Source organism: Garra rufa, chromosome 4, assembly GCF_049309525.1.
Source record: "Garra rufa chromosome 4, GarRuf1.0, whole genome shotgun sequence".
In the NCBI taxonomy this organism is placed as follows: domain Eukaryota; kingdom Metazoa; phylum Chordata; class Actinopteri; order Cypriniformes; family Cyprinidae; genus Garra; species Garra rufa.
Window position 1 is genome coordinate 15,382,984 of NC_133364.1, and position 22,496 is coordinate 15,405,479.

Here is a 22,496-nt window from a genome sequence, read left to right on the forward strand (position 1 = left end):
GATAAATTACTATATTGCAAAATACATTCATAGATTTATTAAAAATGCTTTTACAATGCATTTACTTTGCAGTGGTCTTCCTTGGGATGTTAAGCCCAAGTCAGTCACAACATCAGCCACAAGTGTGACCTTACAACACATAGCATGAAAGCACAGTTTTCATGCCATTTGTACAAATCTCTATAGCATACAATAAATATCTAAAATAAATAAGAGTCCATAATAAATAATGCTTTGAATATAAAAAAAAATAGATAGCAATACTGCGTTGGGAGAGCTTCAGAGTTACATTTTTGCACTGCAGGATTCAAAGAGGTAGTGGAAGAGAATAATCGTCTCTCCGACTGCTTTGTTACGAGTTTTCTGGAGAACAAAAACAATGGGTATTAGATGCATGGAGACGAAGGCGTTTAATATCGATTTAGGGCTGAAGCGAAAACTTACCTCTAGTTCCTTTGCACTGGCGGTTTTATAGTTCTTCTCGAATTCTTTAACACGCACATGGTCTGCAAAGTCAGTGCTTTCCTGTGAAAACAGTACGTTTAAGTAAGCAGACAAGAGATGGTCAACTGGGTGAAATTATCAAATGGTTTTCAAACACTTACGCAGTGTGGCTTCAAAATGTGTGCGATCCTCTGAAGGTCAGACCTCACGAAACGAATGTGCGGGTATTTTTTATCAACATGCTCGTCTGCGTGCAAGATGTGCTTTAGATAGTAATTCAGGATCATGGCGTTGACACAACAAGTGTTCTCCTCCTGGAATAGAGATGATCAGAATATTCAACATTAGTTTAATAGCATACTTACTACTACTATTTCAGCCTTTCTGAAAATAGTGTTGGCAAGTAATCGATTTGAAACCTCAAATGTGACTATTTGATTAGTTATTTTTACATATATTAAATGCGATTAGTCAAAATATATTGAAGACTATGTGGTTCCTTTCAGTTCTAATAATTATGTATTGGTGTCAAATCTTTCTAGTGAATAAATGTAGTATATGTAATAGTAATGACTAAATGAACAAATACATATTCCGAAAGTTGACTTGAAAAGAATCAAACAGATAGTACCAGTCACAACAGAAGATATATGTATTGTATAACATTTAGGGTTTAGCCTTTAAAGTTTTATTCCTGAGTATGACCAGCTAGGTTATGATTTAAACAACATACTTTTAGCATAACCTCGGAGATCACTGGAAGCAGTCTTGTTTCGTGGTCTGTATCTTCCATCTCTGCCTGTAAGGGTTCAAATAGACATAAAAGTTATACATTGTATTTTTTAAACATTTGTAAAATCGTTGACCTTCCATGTGTATAGAATAAACTTGCAGCTGAATCATTGAAACGTACATGTTTAGTCATCAAGAAGAGGTCGTTCCAGGTGACGGAGCTGTCTAAAGGTTTGGGACGCGGGCGTTTGAGGTGCATCGCCTGGCCGTGCAGAAAGCAGCAGCAGCACATGACAGCAAGCAGAGTTAGGAACTTCATCGTGTGGATTCAGTGATGCTTCGTCTTGTTTCGACTGTTGTTCCTCGCAGACGAGATTTGGAGTGCATGTTGTGACACTAGAGCTTTTATATTCTCCTGCTTTGTCCCAGTTATTACCACTACGTCACTGTGGTATCGTCTCTTTACCTTTGGCGTAATCCCCCAACCTCTGCACCTGAGTTTATCAGGTCAAGCGGATCTCTGAGTAACTGCATGCTTCATATTCGCTGACTGTTATGATTGCATCGGAAATTCGCACCGCATATTGTCTGAGAGAAATAAAGCTGCCAATAATTACTGCAATAAGGACACAGGACGGGTGAAGTTGTCTGAAGTGGACAGAGTAGCTACTTCCTGCGAATTTCCCGCACCGGTGAATATTATTAATTAGAAGCGCGACAAAAATAACGCCTTTATTATGTCGTTCTTTCCATTTAACGCTGCTAGGAGACCTCGCAATTGCCCTTTTCCTGATCAGCATGTTCATAAGTAGCCGACAGGAAAAATATTACATCATAAACCAAATAGTGCTGTTAAAAACTCTCTTTCAGGATATGTTTGAGGAAGCTTCTGACGAACACAATAAGGAAGGCTCACTAAACGCTTTTGATTGTATTTGTTACGTCAAACTAGACGGAATTGACATAAACATCCGTATATTTATGAATTTATTGAAGCTGTATAGTTTACTGACGTCAAATACATACCCCAATTATCGTATTGTTGCTAAATTGTGGCTCTGGACCACAAAACCAGTTATAAGGGCATAAATAAGCTTTCCACTGATGCAACTATTAGTAAATCAGGAATCAGAAATATTGCAAAAATCTAAATATTGAGAAAATCGCCTTTAAAGTTGTGCAAATGAAGTTCTTAGCAATGCATACTAATTAGCAATTAAGTTCAGATATATTTATGGTAGGAAATGTACTAAATATCTTCATTAAACATGATCTTTACTTAATATCCTAATGATTTTTTGGCATTAAAAATGTATAATTTTGACCAATACAGTGTTTGTGTTTTTTTTTTTTTTTTTTTTGCCTATTGTAACAAATACACCTGTGCTATTTAAGACTGCTTTTGGGGTTCAATGCCACAGTTGTTTTTATACATACCGTGTATATATATATATATATATATATATATATATATATATATATATATATATATATATATAAATCTTTGAACATTGAAGGTCAATGGCTACCTTTTGCAAAAACATATTTAAGCGAAACAAAAAAATGATTGAATGGTTAAAATTCTTGGGGAAAATATTGCAAATTGGTGTCTTATCATATTATTTTAATGTATTGTCTTAATGTTTTGTAGTGCAAACAGTTTACTGCACTTTGCTATTCTTCTCCTTATTTCCTTACGCTTATGAACCGGAAGTCAAACAAACAGCTTACTTTCATATTAAAAAAATAAGGTGGATACAGACCTGGATTGATTTTTCTATTGGAGGCTTGTTAAAACCACTAAATCCTAATGGAATATGTTTCAAAACGGAATTATTTATTGATGGTTTGTTAATGGCATTTATAGTGGAAACCATTAGATCTTCTTGATGCTTTCTATTGTTTTTTTCAGCAGGGATCGTTTATAATTTCTCTCTCTTTCTCTTTTTGTAAACATTTTTTAATTTTATGGTTGTGGCTTCCAGTCTCATAGACGTCCAGTTATTTTTATCTGTACAAAACAGCTCATTTTCGGCTTTATATTGCAAATTGGTGTTACCATATTATTTGAATTCATTGTTTGAAAACACTTGTTTGTAGTGCAAACAGTTTAACTTGTTATTCTTCTCGTCATTGTGCATAATGCACCAGAAGTCTCATTGATTGGCTTGATTCTACCTTAAAATCATTATTTTTCTAACACAGTCTAATTCTGTACATTTTATTTAAAGGTAAAATTTGGGCTCAATTGCTAGACTGATTCAAGTCAGTGAAAAAGTTTCGGAACGATTCATTTCAAGAGTCATTTATTCGTGAATCGGACTAAACAGGTCATGTTTTTGTTGGAACTACTGTTATGAGACATTTATGGTATGTTATGTCAGAATTATGTAAATACAGGTCATGGCTAGCAATGAAAGTGATTAATGATTTGAGAACGTATTTTTTCCTTTTTCTAACTTTGTGCGATCGCTGATGTAGTAGCCTGAATGTAGTGCTATTGCGGATTTATTGTGTTCAGTTGCTCACCTAGAGTAAAAAGTAGACATCTTTGTTTCTATCATTGTACAAACGTATTTTTATTAACCTATAACAGACTGATTTATAGTGTTCACTAGCAAAAATCATCTGTAGTAAACAGACAATACTTGATCTAATCATATTAAAATTCCAGTAAATAAAATAAATTACAAATCTCGGTTCATTTTAAATACCAGACTATCCAAAAGAAAAGTAAAAATCACACAAAAACAATTCAGTGAAAGATTAAAAAATAAGGAAATGTACATGTTTACATCCTGAGAAGTTTTTTTTTTTAGTTTATGCACAGCCAATTAATCGGCTTAGGCACATTAGCTCTTCCCCCAGAATTCCTGCTTTCTTCTTTGAGCGCGACCCAAGATTTCAGAGGCCATGGAGCACGAGGCTGCAGATCTAGATGAGATCTGAGACATCCTATCATCTGGATTTAATATGAAAGAGATTCAAATATGTTAAATAAGAAAAAAAAAATCATAATATTTCATAAAATATGTTCTAAAATATGTTATGTAAGATATTTTAAAATACTGCTGTTACAACATGTACTGTATGCACGAACAGTGAATCATAATCAGTGAAACCGGTGGTTTAAAACGCATTAGCTGTTCTTGATACGTTCACCACATCAAAGGAAACGTTGATCTAATTCCTGTTCCTACCAAAACTGCTAGACAGACATAAAAGTGTGAAGTAACTGTCACTGACTGCTTATGCCTGCTAATATCTGCTAATATTAAGAAAGTGATTTTACCATCTGATACACAGGAAGTTTCAGCTTCAGGAAATACAAACAGCTCGGGCCGAAAAATTCCCAGGTTACCTGCAAAGAGGATAATGTGATCGTGTATGAGTGAATTACATAATTGGACGTAACACCATATGCTGTGAAACTTAATCACACACTCTCCACTTTATACAGTGCACATGTTTTGCCACGTAGTATTTTAATTAACCGGTTATATAAGTTAGCACTTGCTACAGATCGTGTTATGTAATTCAAATAACTGCATTTTCACTTTTTACAATGTTTATACTGTAAACAGGTTACCTTTGATGCTGTATACATATTACTGAATAATACTAAAATCCTAGCAAGGAAATAAGCCCTCTTATGTTCTCCAAGGTCATTAATTTGATTAAAAATGCAATAAAACATCCATATTGTAAAATATTATTACAATTTACAACACTTGCTTTCAGTTTCTATTTAATTTTTTTTCTATTTTCATACATATATACAGTACAGACCAAAAGTTTGGACACACCTTCTCATTCGTGTGTCCAAACTTTTGGTCTGTACTGTGTATATATATATATATATATATATATATATATATATATATATATATACAGTGAGGTCAATAAGTATTTGATCACCCTGTTATTTTGCAAGTTCTCTTACTTAGAAATCATGGAGGGGTGTACAATTTTCAGCATAGGTGCATTTCCACTGTGAGAGACAGAATCTAAAAATACAAATCCGGAAATCACATTGTATGATTTTTTAACAATTTATTTGTGAATTACTGTGTCAAATAAGTATTTGATCACTGGAGTCAAATTTTTTTTATATTTGGCAGAAGCCTTTGTTAACAATTACAGAGGTAGTGGCTGGCTAGGCCACTCCAGAACCTTGATATGCTTCTTACGGAGCCACTCCTTGGTTTTCCTGGCTGTGTGCTTTGGGTCATTGCAATGTTGGAAGACCCAGCCACGACCCATCTTTAACCCTCTGGGGTCTGAGGGTGTTTTGGGGCCCTGAAGAAGTTTTGACATGCCCTGACATTTGTGCTTTTTTCAGTATCCTAAAAACATATTAATGGCTAACGTCTAATTACATTGTAATCAGCACATATTGGGCTACAATAATATGCAAGCAACATGAATGTACATGTTTGTGTTTTTGAGAAAACTACAGTACAGACCAAAAGTTTGGACACACGAATGAGAAGGTGTGTCCAAACTTTTGGTCTGTACTGTATATATATATATGTGACCCTGGACCACAAAACCAGTCATAAGGTTAAATTTTACAAAACTGAGATATATACAGCATATGAAAGCTCAATAAATAAGCTTTCTATTGATGTATAGTTTGTTAGAATAGGACAATATTTGGAGATACATCTATTTGAAAATCTGGAATATAAGGGTGCAAAATACTGAGAAAATCACCTTTAAAGTTGTCCAAATTTAGTTCTTAACAATGCATATTACTAATCAAAAATTACATTTTGATAGGTTTACATTAGGAATTTTACAAAAAATCTTCATGGAACATGATCTTTACTTAATTTCCTAATGATTTTTGACATAAAAGAAAAATCAATAATTTTGACAATGTATTTTTGGCTATTGCTACAAATATACCCCAGCGACTTAAGACTGGTTTTGTGGTCCAGGGTCACATATATATTTTAGAGTAATTTATTTCTGTGACGACAATGATATGAAAACCATGATACATTTTTTTCCCCGAATAGTTTGAAGTTTAAAATAGCAGCATTTATTTGAAATAGATACATTTATAAATTAATTTAATATCACTTCTGACCAATTTAATGCATCCTTGATGAATAAAAGTATGAATTCCTTTTAAAAAATACTTTTGAGAAATAGTACACTACCAGTCAAAGATTTTTTTAAAGAAGTCTCACCAAGCCTGCATTTATTTGATCCAAAGTGCAGCAAAAAATCAGTCTCCTGTCTTCTTTTTAATGTGTGTTTTTGTTTTTTGACTAAGGTCAGTGCATTATTTTGCTACCAATGTACTTATTCAAGTTATGCTACCTGGTCAGATTTTCCTTTATCCTCTAGGATTCATTTATTTTGAACGATTAATTGACTTCTATCAAGTGCAGTTGATGCATACAAACGCAACCAGTCAAAAGTTTTTGAACAGTAACATTTTTTGTTTTTTAAGAAGTCTCTTCTGCTCACCAAGCCTGCATTTATTTGATCCAAAGTACAGCAAAAACGTACAGTTTTGAAATATTTTTAAAATTAAAATTAAAAAAAAGTTTTCTATTTAAATCTATTTTAAAATGTAATTTATTCCTGTGATTTCAAAGCTGAATATTTAGCATTACATGATCTTTCAGAAATCCTTTTAATATTGTGATTTGCTGCTCAAAAAAACATTTATTACTATTATTGTTGAAAACAGCTGAATGTTATTTGAAATATAAATCTTTTGTAACATTATAAATGTCTTCATCATCACTTTTGTTCAATTTAAAGCATCCTTGCTAAATAAAAGTATTAATTTCTATTAAAACAAATAAATACAGAAAAAATTATACTGAATCCAAGCTTTTAAATGGTATAATGTTACAAAAGCTGATCTTTAGATCTTTCTTTTCATCAAAGAATGTTTTGAATATTGATAATAATAATAAAATGTTTCTTGAACAGCAAATAAGCATAGTAGAATGATTTCTGAAGGATCATGTGACTCTGGTGTCATGACGCTGAAAATGTTGCTTTGATCACAGAAATAAATTACATTTTAAAATATATTAAAACAGAAAACCATTATTTTAAAAAGTAAAACTATTTCAAAATTTGACTGTTTTTGCTGTGCTTTGAATCAAATAAATGCAGGCTTGGTGAGCAGAAGAGACTTCTTTAACAACCAAAAATTTTACTGTTCAAAAACTTTTGACTGGTTGCATATGTATGCATCAACTGCACTTGATAGAAGTTCAAAATGAATGAATCCTGGAAGATAAAGGAAAATCTGACCAGGTAGCATGAGAAGTTGAATCAGTACATTGGTACCAAAATAATACACTGACGTTAGTGGAAAAAAAACAACACACACATTAAAAAGAAGACAGGAGACTGACCTAGATTATTCTCCCCCCATTGCTAGCGGTAACCTAACCTCCCTCTATTTCTTCTGCTGGTAAATGACTCAGTCACGTTTCAATTGCGTGCTTATAGCATGCCGCTTATTCTTCGCTTGTATGAACTGATGATCATCAATCAAATAAAGCGATATTTTTGCAGCCCAAACTAAAATCTTCGCTTCTAATGTTTCAGTGTGAATTCATAAAAGCTGGTTGGCCTTTCATAATAAAATTCCCATGGCTGCAACTAGATCTACGACAGTGGGTGTTGAAAGGAACCGTACCATTATGCTGAAATTCCGGGTTTCTCATTGTTCCCTGGATTCTGTTGGCAGGCAGAGGTACTGCATCTTTGTAATGGTGGCTGGTTTGCTGTTTTTGCAATGCTTTGGGTTGCCTTGGATTGGCAGAGTCTGCCACTTCCTCCTCCTCAGACCAGGCATCTTCTCGCATGGGAATTGGATCTACGGTGGTCAGGCCAGCGGCTGGCGAGAAACGTGGCAAGCTTCCACTCTCAGCCTTTGCAATACAATAGTGTTAGACATAATGTATGACATAATATTGCAGATTTGATCTAGAAGTCATGTACCTTACTGTGTGACCGCTGTGGAGAGCCATCTATGATATCTCTGTAGGGAGAGTGAGGTTTTCCTAAAGGTGGCTCACTTCTTCTTTCACTCTTGGAGGAATGTTTGAGCTTCGGAGGAGAGACCAGCAAAGCTCCTCCTATTAAAAACAAAATTATATATAATAAATATCATAAAGTAAATAGTCAAGCCCAAAATTATTCATACCCCTGGCAAATTCTGAATTAAAATGACTTTTTTTATTAGAAATGACACAGACGTCTCTCAGAAGGTAATAAGACGATGGCATCATTGTGGAAAAAATTAACACTCATCTTTTATTTACAGTACATTTGAACAAAAAGTGGCATGTCCAAAATTATTAATACCGTTCTCAATAGTCAATAGAACATTACAGCAATCAAACACTTCCTATAATTGGTGACCAGCTTTTTGCATGTCTCCATTGGTATTTTTTCCCATTCATCTTTAGCGATGAGCTCCAACTCTTTCAATTTGGAGGGTCTCCTTGCCATCATCCTGAACTTTAGCTTCCTCCACAGATTCTCAATTGGATTCTGGCTGGGCCACTGCAAAACGTTAATGTTTTTGACTGCGAACCATTTCTTCACCACTTTTGCTGTGTGTTTTCGGTTGTTGTCGTGCTGAAATGTCCACTGGTGCCCAATGCTAAGTTTCTCTGCAGACTGCCTGATGTTGTTGTTGAGGAATTTGATGTATTGCTCCCTTTTCATTGTGCCGTTTACTGTGATTAGGTTCCCTAGTCCAACACCCCCAAAACATTAGGTTCCCACCACCATGTTTAACAGTGGGGATAGTGTTCTTAGGGTTGAATAAAATGAAGGCTACATCATTGTGGCCAAACAATTCAATTTTTGTTTCATCTGACCATTAAACAGAAGACCAGAAGTCTTCTTCTTTGTCCAGATGAGCATTTGCAAAGGCCAAGCAGGCTTTTGTGTGCCTTATCTGGAGAAGTGGTGTCCTCCTTGGTCTGCGTCTGTAGAACCCTTTTCTTGCATTTTTTAATAATACTTTGCACTGTAGCCACTGGAACTTCAAAACATTTAGATATTGTCTTATAGCCCTTTCCTGACTTGTGAGCAGCCACAATGTGCAGCCGCAGGTCCTCAGTGAGCTCCTTTGTCTTAGCCACGACTGTTCACAAACCAACAGCAGAGAGCTTCTGTTTTTCACCTGTTAAGTTGATTAAAACAGCTGTTCCCAATCAATCAGATTAATTAGGATGCTTTACAACAGCTTGGACTATTTGGAATGGTATAGAACTTTGGATTTTCCCATAGACTGTGACAGATTGCAAAGGATATGAATAATTTTGGACATGCCGCTTTTTGTTCAAATGTAAATAAAAGCTGAGAAATACTTTTTTTTCACAATGATGCCTCTTGTACATCGTCTTATTAACTTTTGGGAGAAGCCTGTGACATTTCCGGTCAAAAAAACTTGCTGGTTGAATAAAAGTAACTTTAAGTCAGAATTTGCCAGGGGAATGAATAATAATTTCGGGCTTAACTGTATAATTTAAGAGTTGATTGCAAGCTTTTTTTTAACAAACAAGAGACTTGCAAACCTTCCAATCATAGTGAAACTGTTGTATGTTAAAAGTATAGGTTCAAGGTGACAGACGAATGTACCATCTGTCTAGAAAACCACAGATGTCTGAAAATCCTATTCAAAGTTCAGGGCAATGGAACCTGAACTTTTTTTTAACATATATACATATATAAATATAATTTATTCGAAAAACAGACGCTGTGTGTACAAATACTATGCTTTTTACAAGGGACGTGAACTTTTAAAGGTTTGTTACCAGTGGCTGGAGTGGTCCGATCATGATGTGTCCTTTGTATAGTCTGTTTGTGCATGGTCCTGAGTTTGGGGGTTGGCAATCTGCCCCTGTCTATGGAACCACCAGACCCGTCCACCACTGATGATGACTCAGTTTCCAACACTTGCAACCTAGAAAAGATGCGCGAAATGTCGAGATGGAAAACGGCATGACACGGCATGGGCAAAAACATTTTTGCGCGAGTCATCTTTGTTATATCATGCCTGGATCCGGTAAATACTGAAGATTCCAACCCAGAATTGAATTCCGATAATATTCTTGAAAAAAAGTATATATACACTGCCGGTCCAAAGTTTGGGATAGTACGATTTTTTATGTTTTTTAAGGTCTTTTGCTCATCAAGGCTGTGTTTATTTGATTGAAAATACAGAAAAAAATGCAATATTGTGAAATAGTATTGCAATTTAAAATAGTGGTTTTATATTTTAATATACTTTAAAATAGAATTTATTCCTGTGATGCAAAACTGAATTTTCAGCATCATTACTTCAGTCTTCAGTGTCACATGATCCTTCAGAAATCATTTTAATATGCTGATTTATTATCAATGTTGGAAACAGTTGTGCTGCTTGATATTTTTAAACCTGTGATACTTTTTTGGATTCTTTGATGAATCTTTGAAAGATAGTAATACTTTGATTCAGCAAGGATATATTAAATTACTAAAAAAAGTGATAGCAAAGACTTATATTTTCAAAGACTTAAACATTTCTATTTTGAATAAATGCTGTTCTTTTTTACATTTATTTATTAAAGAATTCTGAATAAAGGGTCACAGGTTCCAAAACTAATTTTAAGCAGCACAATTGTTTCCAACATTGATAATAAACCAGCATATTAGAATAATTTCTGAAAGATCGTGTGACACTCACAACTAGGGTTGTCACGATACCATAAAAATGACTTACGATACTATACCAGCTGAAGTATCACGATACCAAGTAGTATCACGATACCATGCAGTATTCTGTTAATTTAAAATTCAAATCTACAAAATGAATAAAAAAAATTCATAAATAAAAAGATGTAAATGAAAACAGGCAAGATTTTTCTCTGAATACTTCACTAATGTGAATAAATGACTGGCTATTGTTATCCATGAAATCATGTCAACAAAAGTCATCTGAGCACTGCACAGAAGCTTCATAGAGTGACATTTAGATGTGGTATTTATGCATTTAGACTGTACTTATAATTGCATAAATAATGTTATAAGATAAATGTTTTAAATACAAAACTCTGAATATAGAAATATGTTGGAAAAGAATGGAACATGACGGGAAACTTAAAACCGCCAGCAGATGGCAGCAGTGTTCATGATTGAATCACTGAGTTGTTCAAACGATTCTTTCAAAACGGCTGAATCATTCAGGGGTGAATCAAATGACTCGTTTTTATGAATGGCTTAGTGAATCAGTGATTCGCCCAAACTAACGCGAATTCAGATTCGAACACAGAAACGAAACTAAAACATCTTGCTCGTGTCTTATTGCTGAACTGTCACGAGCATTTTTGCTGCCATATCTTAAAATTTCCAAGTTAGCAGCTTGTATATTAAAACGTATTAATTTATAATGTTAAAAATACATATATATATAATGATTGATAAGAACCAAGTGCAAAACTACTATGTTAATGAATGGAATTACATTCGTGATCGCAAAGATGCTTCCAGAAACGAATTATTACACATGTTCTAAAAGTGGGCAAATGAATAAAAATACGAAAATTCTGTCTAGTAAAATATTTTGATGTTTAATAATTGATTCTTGGGCTGATATTTTTTAAATAACATTAGACAGTCGTCTGAATCAGACCCTCTCTTCTGAAACTGCAGCGTGAACAAGGACGTGCGCGTGCAGCTTCTCATTTCAAACTGAACTGAAGCATGGTGAAACACTGAATAGCATATCAAGCCTATACACTGCTTGTACTACACAAAGCACAGCAGAAAGACATTTTGGCAGTCAACTTGTAATGTTTCTGCTGGCGTGCATGAACGTTTTAAACAGTGTTCCTGCCGTGCATACAACATATCTTATGGTGCTACCGTTTGGACGATACTACCGTTTCAAAAATGCAATGGCACCGCGGGTATTTGTAAGCTTTAGTATCGCGATACTACCGTAGTACCGGTATACCGTGCAACCCTACTCACAACTATAATTCATAAAGTCAGAGCTGTGAGATATAAACTCGAATTCTGAAATGAAGTCAGAATCGCGTGATATAAACTCGTAATTGTGAGCTATAAAGTCAAAACTGTGAGAGATAAAGTCACATTTCTTAGAAATAGTTACAATTCTGAAAAAATAAAGTCAGAATTACATGATAAATTTGGAATTCTGAGAAATAAAGTCGCAATTCTGATAAATAAAGTCAGAATTGTGAAATATAAACTCACATTTCTGAGAAATAGTTACAATTCTGAGAAATAAAGTCAGATTTACGAGACAAATTTGGAATACTGAAAAAGACTGAAGTAATGGCTGATGAAAATTCAGCTTTGCATCACACAAATAAATTATATTTTAAAATATATTAAAATAGAAAACTATTATTTCAAACTGCAATAATATTTCACAATATTACTGCAGTAGTTCTGTATTTTTGATCAAGTAAATGCAGCCTTGATGAGCAGAAAAGACTTCTTAATAAACATTAAAACTCTTACTGATTCCAAAATTTATGAGGGAATAAAGACGCAATGAGTCAAAATTAATGATGTAATTGTTTATATTTGTGCGACTGTTCATTTCTTTGAATTGTGACTTCCTATTCAAATTCCAATTCAACGCACAGCCGACTCGATTCAACTTCGAACTCATGAACACAACAAGCCAATTCTTCATGTAGGTTCTGCTGTTGGCAGGTTCTCTTATCTCAAAAGCAACTTAGGTGACTTTTCAAAGAAACAGAAAGCACATACCTTTCATTTCTCTCCTTTATGTCCCCATGCTCATATTTTTTTTCGACTGTTAGCTCCTCCTGTGAAATCTCCGACTCACTCCTCTCTCCAAGTCTATCGTCTTCATCCCAGGCCAACTTCCTCTGCACAGGGAGGGTTGGGTCTTCATGAAGAAACGCCTCTCCAGGAGAACTTCTCCTGCTGGCTGCCACAGAAGCAGAAGGCCCAGGGCTAAAGCTTCCCCTGACACTGCCAGCCCTAAAAAGACAATTTTGGATTGTGGATTTGCTGTAAACATAGACACATTTTGATGGTTAATCTCTGCTCACCTAGCCAGGTCCAGAGCCTCAATGATAGGGCTGCTACTAGTGCTTCGGCAGGCCTCAGATTCAATGGAGGATGAGGAAGAGGTGCCACTGGAAGGTTCCCACATCCAGTTGTGCTCTGACATGATCTGATTCACGTGCTGCCGAGAAAAATGAGTTCCCCAGGCTCTTTTCCTATAGGCCTCAGCCCTCTCACGTAGCTCTTGCACCTGAGGAAAAAAAACAAAGCAGAGAAGTTTAGAATTGTGAATAATACAAGCCTGGAAAAAATAGGATTAGATTGCAGATAATATATTAGGCAGGAAGATTTGCATTTATTCCAAGCACAGACACTTTCCAGGGCTCAACGATAATGAAAAAGCATGACTAAGGCCTGAAATCTTAGGCTAGTTGATGTAATTTGTTTAAAATCATGCTTTAGTTACAATAAAAATGATCATTAAAAATATATAAAATATACATTTTCACTTTCTTTGTAAAGAAACATAAGCAAAATATGTTATAAATATTTTTTAACAATCGCTGAACCCTGATATTGTCCTTAAACATGCTTAATATAAATTTCTCAAATCAGCATAAATTCAAATCATGCAACATTCTCACATCCGCTCCGAAACCCGTGGAGAATAAGTGTAAATGTGAAGACAGTCATGTTCTGCTCCTAAAGAGCTGACTCAGAAAGATACTCCTGTCCCATATGGTGAGGTTTGCATGAAAGATTTGCTGGAGATGCAGTGAAGCACACTTGACACCGTAACCTAAAATGAAGTACTTTTGTCTTAGAAAAGCTCTTACTTTGTTTTTACAAGGTCAGCATGTAACAAAAACCGCACTGAAGGCTCCAAACTATAAGGTTTACAGTCTAGCCAACAAATTTTAAGCACTGAAGCACTGAATTTATTGTCATGATGGATGTTGACCATGTAAAAACAAATGAATCAGATCAAATTATTTACTAACTTACCAACAGTGACTGCATGATTTTTAGATCCATCTTTGGACACTGAGGACAACTAAGGGACTCATTTGCAGCTATTACAGAAGCTTCAAATGCTCACTGATGCTACACAAGGAAATACAATGCATTAAGAGCCGGGGGTGAAAACTTTTGGCATTTGAAGATTAGGGTAAATGTAACTTATTTTGTCTTCTGGAAAAATCCAGAAGTATCTTCTGTATCTTCTGAAAGGCAGTACTAAATGAAGAAAAAATATATTTAGACAAAATAAGAAAAATCTACACATCTTCATTCTGTTCAAAAGTTTACAGCCCTTACTCTTAATTCATCGTGTTTTCTTCTGGAGCATCAGTGAGCATTTAAACCTTCTGTAATAGAAAATCATACAGTCATTTTTGGAAAGAGTTCACATGCACAAAAATCTGACTTTTCTGAAGAACAGCGGGCAGTTTAACTGTTCAGGACATACAAGGGACTCATGAACAATCATCACTAAACAAAAAACACAGTTGCGGATCATTCCGGTAACAACACAGTATTAAAAATCAAGTGTATGTAAACTTTTGAACGGGGTAATTTTTTTAAATTCAACTATTATTTTCTCTTGTGGACTATATGTAAACATCTTTAATGTTAAATATCTTGTTCAGGTCAGTACCAAATAAAAAATATCATGCATTTTGTATGATCCCTCTTATTTTGGTAAAATAATTAACATTTTGAAGATTCTGCAAGGTGTATGTAAACTTTTGACTTCAACTGTAAATGTAAATTTAAGGTTTTAAATTTTAATTCTAAGCTCTACATAAATTTTTTTCTATGCTTGTATATAATCAGCGAGTGAGACAAAAGTCAAATCAGGATTACCAGACAGCTGAAAGCAAAAAAAATAACCAACAAAACCACAGACAACTTCAAAGTTCCATATATGCTGACAGATAACATCTTGCTCAGCGATCCACCACATGCACACATACACAGATTGAACACACAGATACTTTTTCAAGACAAGGTCCACATGATATGATACCATATCGTCTAACTCTGAATGATGTCATCCAGTATATTTTGTGTGACAGCACAGAACAGACACACACATTAGCAAAGGAAGGTCTCTCTTGAGACAGCAGCGGCAGTGAGGGGATGGATGCAACAGGCGGAAGTTACCTCATGATACCACTCGTGAAAACCTTCACACTCCTGCAAGATTAATAATACAGACCAGTAATTAGAGAGACTACCTGTGTGTTTCGTAACAGCTCTTCCACTTTAATGCACCACAGCTCAAGCTTTTATGTAATGTGGTGTCAGATTTGCTTTTGGATTAAGCCTTCATTATCTCTGGTCTTTTATGATTTGCTGACTTTTAAGTCATGGATATTAATTAAATGTTATTTAACTGAAGGTCTTTAAATACACTACCAGTCAAAAGGTTTTCAACAGTAAGATTTTTCATGTTTTTAAAGAATTTTCTTCTGCTCACCAAGCCTGCATTTATTTGTTCCAAAATACAGCAAAATCAGTAATATTGTGAAATAGTTTTACTATTTAAAATAACTGCTTTCTATTTGAATATATTTTATAATGTAATTTATTCCTGTGATCACAGCTAAATTTTCAGCATCATTACTCCAGGCTTCAGTGTCACACGATCCTTCGGAAATCACTGAAATATGCTGATTTGCTGTTCAAGAAACATTTCTCTATTATTATTATCAATATTTAAAAGTTGAGTACATTTTTTTCAGGATTCTGATGAACAGAAAGATCCAAAGATGAGCATTTATCTGAAATAAATATCTGGAAAGAAATAATAGATAGAATTAATACTTCTATTCAAAAAGGATCGATCAAAAGTGATTATAAAGACATTTCTGTTATATTACAAAAGATTATATAATATACAAAGGATTTGTATTTCAGAAAAATGTGGAATTCATTAAAGAAACCTGAAAAAATTCTACTCAGCTGTTTTCAACTTAATGACAATAAAAAAAATTTTTTGAACAGCATATCAGAATATTACACTGATTTCTGAAGGTTCATAATGATGTTAAAATTCAGCTTTGAAATCACAGGAATAAATTACATTTTAAAATATATTCAAATAGAAAACCGTTACTTTAAATAGCAAAAGTATTTCAAAATTGTACTGTTTTTCCTGTACTTTGAATCAAATAAATGCAGGCTTGGTGAGCAGAAGTGACTTCTTTAAAAAACATTAAATATCTTACTGTTCAAAAACTTTTGACTGGTAGTGTACATAAATGATACAATATTAAAAAAACTACTTTAAGTGTATTTTTATGGCATATAATCAAGGCATCAAAGGCTATTGTGTGGGATATAAATAGCTTTAAATAAAACAGGCAGTTAAACATATTAATGTGTGTATATATATATATATATATATTTTTTTTTAACCCCAGAATGGAAATTCACTTATTTTTTTCCCAGAATAGAGATTGATTTTTATGCCATATGAGAATAAAATGCTATTTTCTGTGGCCTTTTTCCACAAGCTCACCTCCTCCTTTTCAGTTTTGATCTTCTCCCGTGCTCCATCTCTGTAACTATACTGGAGTGGAGAGCGAAAGTTAGATCTGTACTCAGTTTTTACCTTCCTGTAGGCAGAGAAAGAAGGACACTGGTAAATACTTCTGTGAAATTTGTGGTGAAAAAAAACCATATCAAAATAAAAAAAAATGTGGTGATTATGTGCTGCTGATGCAAAATTTCCGAAACAGCCCTTTTGAGTTGTGTTGCTGTTTTTTGCACTCTATTTCTGTACAGAAAATACAACAGTCACCTTATAAACTTAGATGAAGGGTCTTTCAGGACAGAGGGTGACCTCACTTCCTGTTGCTGTTGGTGGGCGACTTCCTCTTCAGGGCTTGACTTCCTGCTCTGTTGTCTCTCCTTCTTCTTCTTCTTCTTCTTCTTCTTGTTCCCCTTACTCTGGCATAGTGGGCATTTATGCAAAAGCGCATGACAAACCACGTCACAGGTGCAAACATTTTCGCAAATGTATACTTCCTTACTATACAATGAGGACTGTGCATATAGAATGTGTAAAGAAATTACGAGGAACTAACATGTTAGTGAAACTGGTTTATCCAGCTCCATAGTTATGCAGTGATATTTGGAAAGTCTGTAGACATTTCTCTGTACCTTCTCTGGGGTTTTGTTCTCGGCATCGAGTTGCGGGACCTCGTATTGTTCAACATCTCGCCTCAGGCGTGGAGGTCTGGGAGGAGGTGATCCTTTAAAATTTCTCTGGTACTCACTCTCCATAATTACCGGGTTTGATTTGAAGGGTGGGATGGCTCGGTTGTTACTGTACAACATCTAAAACAGATATGAAAACGCAAAAAATTAACCTGATGAACCTGATGATGGCATTATGATAACAAGATAGTACTGAGAAAGACGGTGTTGCAACTATTACAGAAGGTTCAAATGCTCACTGATGATCCAGAAGGAAAAATTAAGCATTAAGAGCTAAATTTGATCAGGGTAAATGTAACTTATTTTGTCTTCTGGGAAACATGTATCTTCTGTCGCTTCTAAAGGGCAGTACTTAATGAAAAGGCAAAATAAGATAAATGTACACATCTTCACTCTGTTCAAAAGTTTTCACCCCCGACTAGGGTCATCGTGTTTCCTTCAGGAGCATCATTGAGCATTTGAGCCTTCTGTAACAGTTGAATATGAGCCCCCCAGTTGTCCTCAGTGTGAAAAGATGGATCTTAAAAACATACAGTCATTGTTGGAAAGGGTTGAAATACACAAAATGCTGAAAAACCAAAGTATTTGTGGGACCTAAAGGGTTTTTCTGAAGAACAGCAGGCAGTTTAACTGTTCAGGACAATCAAGGGTCTCATAAACAACTTTAACTAAACCAAAAAAACAGCTGTGGATCAGTAAGGCAACAACACAGTATTAAGAATCAAGTGTATGTAAACTTTTGAATGGGGGCATTATAATAAATTCAGCTATTATTTTCTCTTGTGGACTATATGTAAACATCTTTTCCAGGTCAGTACTAAATAAAAAATAACGTGCATTTTGTATGATCCCACTTATTTGAGTAAAATCATGAACGTTTTGCAGATTCTGCAAGGTGTATGTAAACTTTTGACTTCAACTGTATACAGGGGCGCCGCTAAGGGGGGGAAAGTTAGGACAATTCTAAGGGCCCACATCATTTAGGGGCCCCCAGAGATCTGCTTTTGTGTATTAGGGGGGGCCCAACCTCATATTTTGTCATAGGGCCCAAAATTGTGAGTGGCGCTCCTGACTGTATATTCTGAAATAATCATGCATCCATTGACATTAAAAACTCTTTAACTCTGCACTGCCATCTACTGGATAAGGATTTTGCTCTCGAAAATATTCAAGGCATTCAATTACACAGTAATTAATTTCTCTAAATGTAAGAAATGACATCAGGTGACCAAAAGCACTCTGTCCAATAATATGTCAGATAATCTGTCCAGGAAATATAATAAAGGACTGGATGTGAACCAATTTGTCATGTTGACAGTGCTCTTAAAATGCAACACAGTACCTCATGTGCAGCTAGCAGGGGTGAATCAGCCACAGGCGTTTTCCACATGAACTGTCTTTGGTACTCAGAGCTCAAACGGCCATTCCTCTGTCGCTCCGATCTCAATCCCGCTCTTTTCCGTAGCACATGGTTAATCTAAAAGAAAACACAAGCTTTGAATACCTTTAAATGCAGTAATGCTGGTACCTATTAATACAATTATATACTAATTACAGCGTTATAAATGGATTTGAATTTTTTTTATGATGTAAAATCAACTGTGGTACAGAGGCTTTATATTTTGTAATTAGGAATCAGAGAAATGTTGAGAAAAACTCCAAAAGCAGTAAAAAAAAATTGCCTGTTCACATACTCTAATCAGAGATTCTGTTTATTAAAAGGACTACATATGAACAGAACTACAAATAGGCCTTTTTAAATGTGCCATTTAGTGTTTTATTTTTTTTATTATTATTTTACACAATCACTCACTCCATTTAGTTTCTGTTGCTGCTGGTCTGCAGCAGTGGTGGATGTCTGAGCTTCTTCAGCCTCTGCTTGTAGTTGTTGGGACAGTGCAGTGGTGCCCTCTGGTGGCACAGGGCCTCTTGGGGCAAGAGGGGTTGCTACTCTTTCTGCACTAGGGGCTCTGAGCACAGGTGTGACAGCTGGAGGTGTGACAGGCCTGCTCTTCTCCTGACGTTGTGGAGATGGATCATGTCCATCCCATTGGAAAGAACTGGATATCTGAGGTGGATAAAATGGCACTTTCCTTTTGGATATGAATTGAGGTTCTTGAGTAATTCCTTTGAATGGAAGAAAAAGATCAATCAATATATATATATATATATATATATATATATATATCCGTCTGCCTATCTATCTATTTATCAATTTATTATGTATCTATCCATTTATCGTCTGACAAAATTGATCAATCATCTGATATTTTATATCTATCTATAGTCTGAAAATATTGATCAATCGTCAGACAATATCTATCTATCTATCTATCTATCTATCTATCTATCTATCTATCTATCTATCTATCTATCTATCTATCTATCTATCTATCTATCTATCTATCTATCTATCTATCTATCTATCTATCTATCTATCGTTCTAGCATTCTATATCCATCTCCCAGTCTGTATGTCTGTCTATCTATCTATCTATCTATCTATCTATCTATCTATCTATCTATCTATCTATCTATCTATCTATCTATCTATCTATCTATCTATCTATCTATCTATCGTTCTATCGTTCTATCGTTCTAGCATTCTATATCCATCTCCCAGTCTGTATGTCTGTCTATCTATCTATCTATCTATCTATCTATCTATCTATCTATCTATCTATCTATCTATCTATCTATCTATCTATCTATCTATCTATCTATCTATCTATCTATCTATCTATCTATCTATCTATCTATCGTTCTAGCATTCTATATCCATCTCCCAGCCTGTCCGTCTATCTATCTATCTATCTATCTATCTATCTATCTATCTATCTATCTATCTATCTATCTATCTATTGTTCTAGCATTCTATATCCATCTCCCAGCCTGTCCGTCTATCTATCTATCTATCTATCTATCTATCTATCTATCTATCTATCTATCTATTGTTCTAGCATTCTATATCCATCTCCCAGCCTGTCCGTCTATCTATCTATCTATCTATCTATCTATCTATCTATCTATCTATCTATCTATCTATCTATCTATCTATCTATCTATCTATCTATCTATCTATCTATCGTTCTAGCATTCTATATCCATCTCCCAGCCTGTCCGTCTATCTATCTATCTATCTATCTATCTATCTATCTATCTATCTATCTATTGTTCTAGCATTCTATATCCATGTCCCAGCCTGTATGTCTATCTATCTATCTATCTATCTATCTATCTATCTATCTATCTATCTATCTATCTATCTATTGTTCTAGCATTCTATATCCATCTCCCAGCCTGTCCGTCTATCTATCTATCTATCTATCTATCTATCTATCTATCTATCTATCTATCTATCTATCTATCTATCTATCTATCTATCTATCTATCTATCTATCTATCGTTCTAGCATTCTATATCCATCTCCCAGCCTGTCCGTCTATCTATCTATCTATCTATCTATCTATCTATCTATCTATCTATCTATCTATCTATCTATCTATCTATCTATCTATTGTTCTAGCATTCTATATCCATGTCCCAGCCTGTATGTCTATCTATCTATCTATCTATCTATCTATCTATCTATCTATCTATCTATTGTTCTAGCATTCTATATCCATGTCCCAGCCTGTATATCTATCTATCTATCTATCTATCTATCTATCTATCTATCTATCTATCTATCTATCTATCTACCTACCTATCTATCGTCTGGCAATATTTATCTATCTTCCTATCCATCCATCCAGAACATACTTGACTGGTCAGAGCGCAGTCCTGCCAGTCGCATCCTGCGATGTGGAGAATCGCTTCTGGATCGTGTTGTTCGACCCTTGTATTTACTTCGATACTCGCTGATTCCCTATTAGACGCAGAACATACAGAAAACAAGTACACTTTATAGCATAAGTAAAGCACACTTTGCATTGGGTATGTTACACAGTCTGCATATTCAAATGAGAGGTCTAGGAATTGATCTGTGATATCTGTGATTTCTCAGAAAAGACTCGCATAATCCGTGCATAACAACTAGCTCTTAGGTGACAATTGGATAAACTTGATGCCTTTTAATCCGCGCACAAATTTAACAGGAAGACATAACAGGAAGTATCGACGGTAACTTATAACGTTACGGGGTTTACCGTTTAAGACGTTTCTTAGTAAAATTAAGTCGTTGTTTGTTTGTTTTCGGCAAAGCGTAAACTATACCATACAAGGATTCGTATTAATATATATATTTAGTTACCTAAATGTAAACATCCAAAATAAATCTCAAAACTGAAAGCATTTCTGCAGCCTGCAGCGCGCGCTCTCTTTTCCTCAAACTAATGACGTCGCACGAGCGCGTGCACCTTCAATCTGGTCCAATTGTGTCATGTTATAAACAATTTCTAGTTGATGGTAATTGAATTAACTTACCTTAAAACGGACAGGCATTTTGAGTCTGAGTCAGTGGTGACTAGTGCACATATACGTGCCCGAACAAAAGAAGTGTTTTTGTTACACGCTTGGTGGAGTAAAGATTACATTCGGTTACAGGCTTTGCTGTTACCTTGGTGAAGGCTGCAGCGTCCCACGATACGCGCATGCGCACGGCTGTAAGCCGATTTGTTGTGACGCTTTTTTTGCAATGTGTGTGTGTTTGTGAATAATTTATTACGATGCTTTCATTGGTTAGATTTTCTTTGTGGAACAATTTGTGATCAGTTAAATCGGTCTTTACAGCAAACATTCTTTTATCACAAATAAAACAGTATCCTTTTAAGTGATATCGTTGCTTTTGTCAAATGTAACATTCTGCCTTTCTTAGTTCATCTCTGACAAACATATTTTAGTTTTTTTGCTTCAAATTCCAGAAAAGATAATTATTTATTTTAATTGTTTAGTCCTATATAGATTTTACATTAATGAATGCACATTTTCACTGTAAACCCAACTTTTCTGTCATCTTGGAATAAATAAATAAATGATAAATGACTTAAATGAATGACTGAAATCAGTCTCTACTAATAAGAAAGCTATGTTCCTCCGCTCTTTGGTTTCTCA

At 34.8% G+C, this 22,496-nt stretch overlaps 2 protein-coding genes across 4 annotated transcripts; both read right to left on the bottom strand.

Annotated features, from left to right (window-relative positions):
• On the bottom strand, nucleotides 1-2,281 carry il22 (interleukin 22). Its single transcript, XM_073839270.1, has 5 exons — nucleotides 1,358-2,281; nucleotides 1,178-1,243; nucleotides 606-758; nucleotides 445-525; nucleotides 1-363 (listed from the first exon to the last, which is right to left on the bottom strand). Exons 1-5 carry the CDS (start codon nucleotides 1,493-1,495, stop codon nucleotides 286-288), a joined length of 516 nt encoding a protein of 171 aa, XP_073695371.1. The 5' UTR covers nucleotides 1,496-2,281; the 3' UTR covers nucleotides 1-285.
• A 1,212-nt stretch (nucleotides 2,282-3,493) lies between these two features.
• mdm1 (Mdm1 nuclear protein) lies at nucleotides 3,494-22,002 on the bottom strand. Of its 3 annotated transcripts, none has more exons than XM_073838382.1 (15): nucleotides 21,870-22,002; nucleotides 21,207-21,312; nucleotides 19,259-19,572; nucleotides 18,788-18,922; nucleotides 17,389-17,565; nucleotides 17,027-17,175; nucleotides 16,745-16,841; nucleotides 15,385-15,417; nucleotides 13,263-13,468; nucleotides 12,955-13,191; nucleotides 9,987-10,135; nucleotides 8,158-8,294; nucleotides 7,853-8,087; nucleotides 4,469-4,537; nucleotides 3,494-4,138 (listed from the first exon to the last, which is right to left on the bottom strand). In XM_073838382.1, exons 1-15 carry the CDS (start codon nucleotides 21,885-21,887, stop codon nucleotides 4,029-4,031), a joined length of 2,172 nt encoding a protein of 723 aa, XP_073694483.1. In that variant the 5' UTR covers nucleotides 21,888-22,002; the 3' UTR covers nucleotides 3,494-4,028. The 3 variants fall into 3 exon arrangements, with proteins under 3 accessions (XP_073694483.1, XP_073694485.1, XP_073694484.1); XM_073838384.1 differs by lacking the exon at nucleotides 21,870-22,002 and adding an exon at nucleotides 21,697-21,769; XM_073838383.1 differs by lacking the exon at nucleotides 15,385-15,417.
• Nucleotides 22,003-22,496: the final 494 nt, after the last annotated feature.

Excerpts from the sequence above, each read along its gene's own strand:
- mdm1 (XM_073838382.1), bottom strand. Across the intron at positions 17,566-18,787 it reads CCCTGCTAGCTGCACATGAG|ATGTTGTACAGTAACAACCG; the intron begins GTACTGTGTTGC and ends TATCTGTTTTAG. Across the intron at positions 13,192-13,262 it reads GAGGCTCTGGACCTGGCTAG|GGCTGGCAGTGTCAGGGGAA; the intron begins GTGAGCAGAGAT and ends TTGTCTTTTTAG.
- il22 (XM_073839270.1), bottom strand. The coding sequence starts at position 1,495 with ATGAAGTTCCTAACTCTGCTTGCTGTCATGTGCTGCTGCTGCTTTCTG. Across the intron at positions 1,244-1,357 it reads TCTTCTTGATGACTAAACAT|GCAGAGATGGAAGATACAGA; the intron begins GTACGTTTCAAT and ends GAACCCTTACAG. Across the intron at positions 364-444 it reads CCAGTGCAAAGGAACTAGAG|AAAACTCGTAACAAAGCAGT; the intron begins GTAAGTTTTCGC and ends TTTGTTCTCCAG.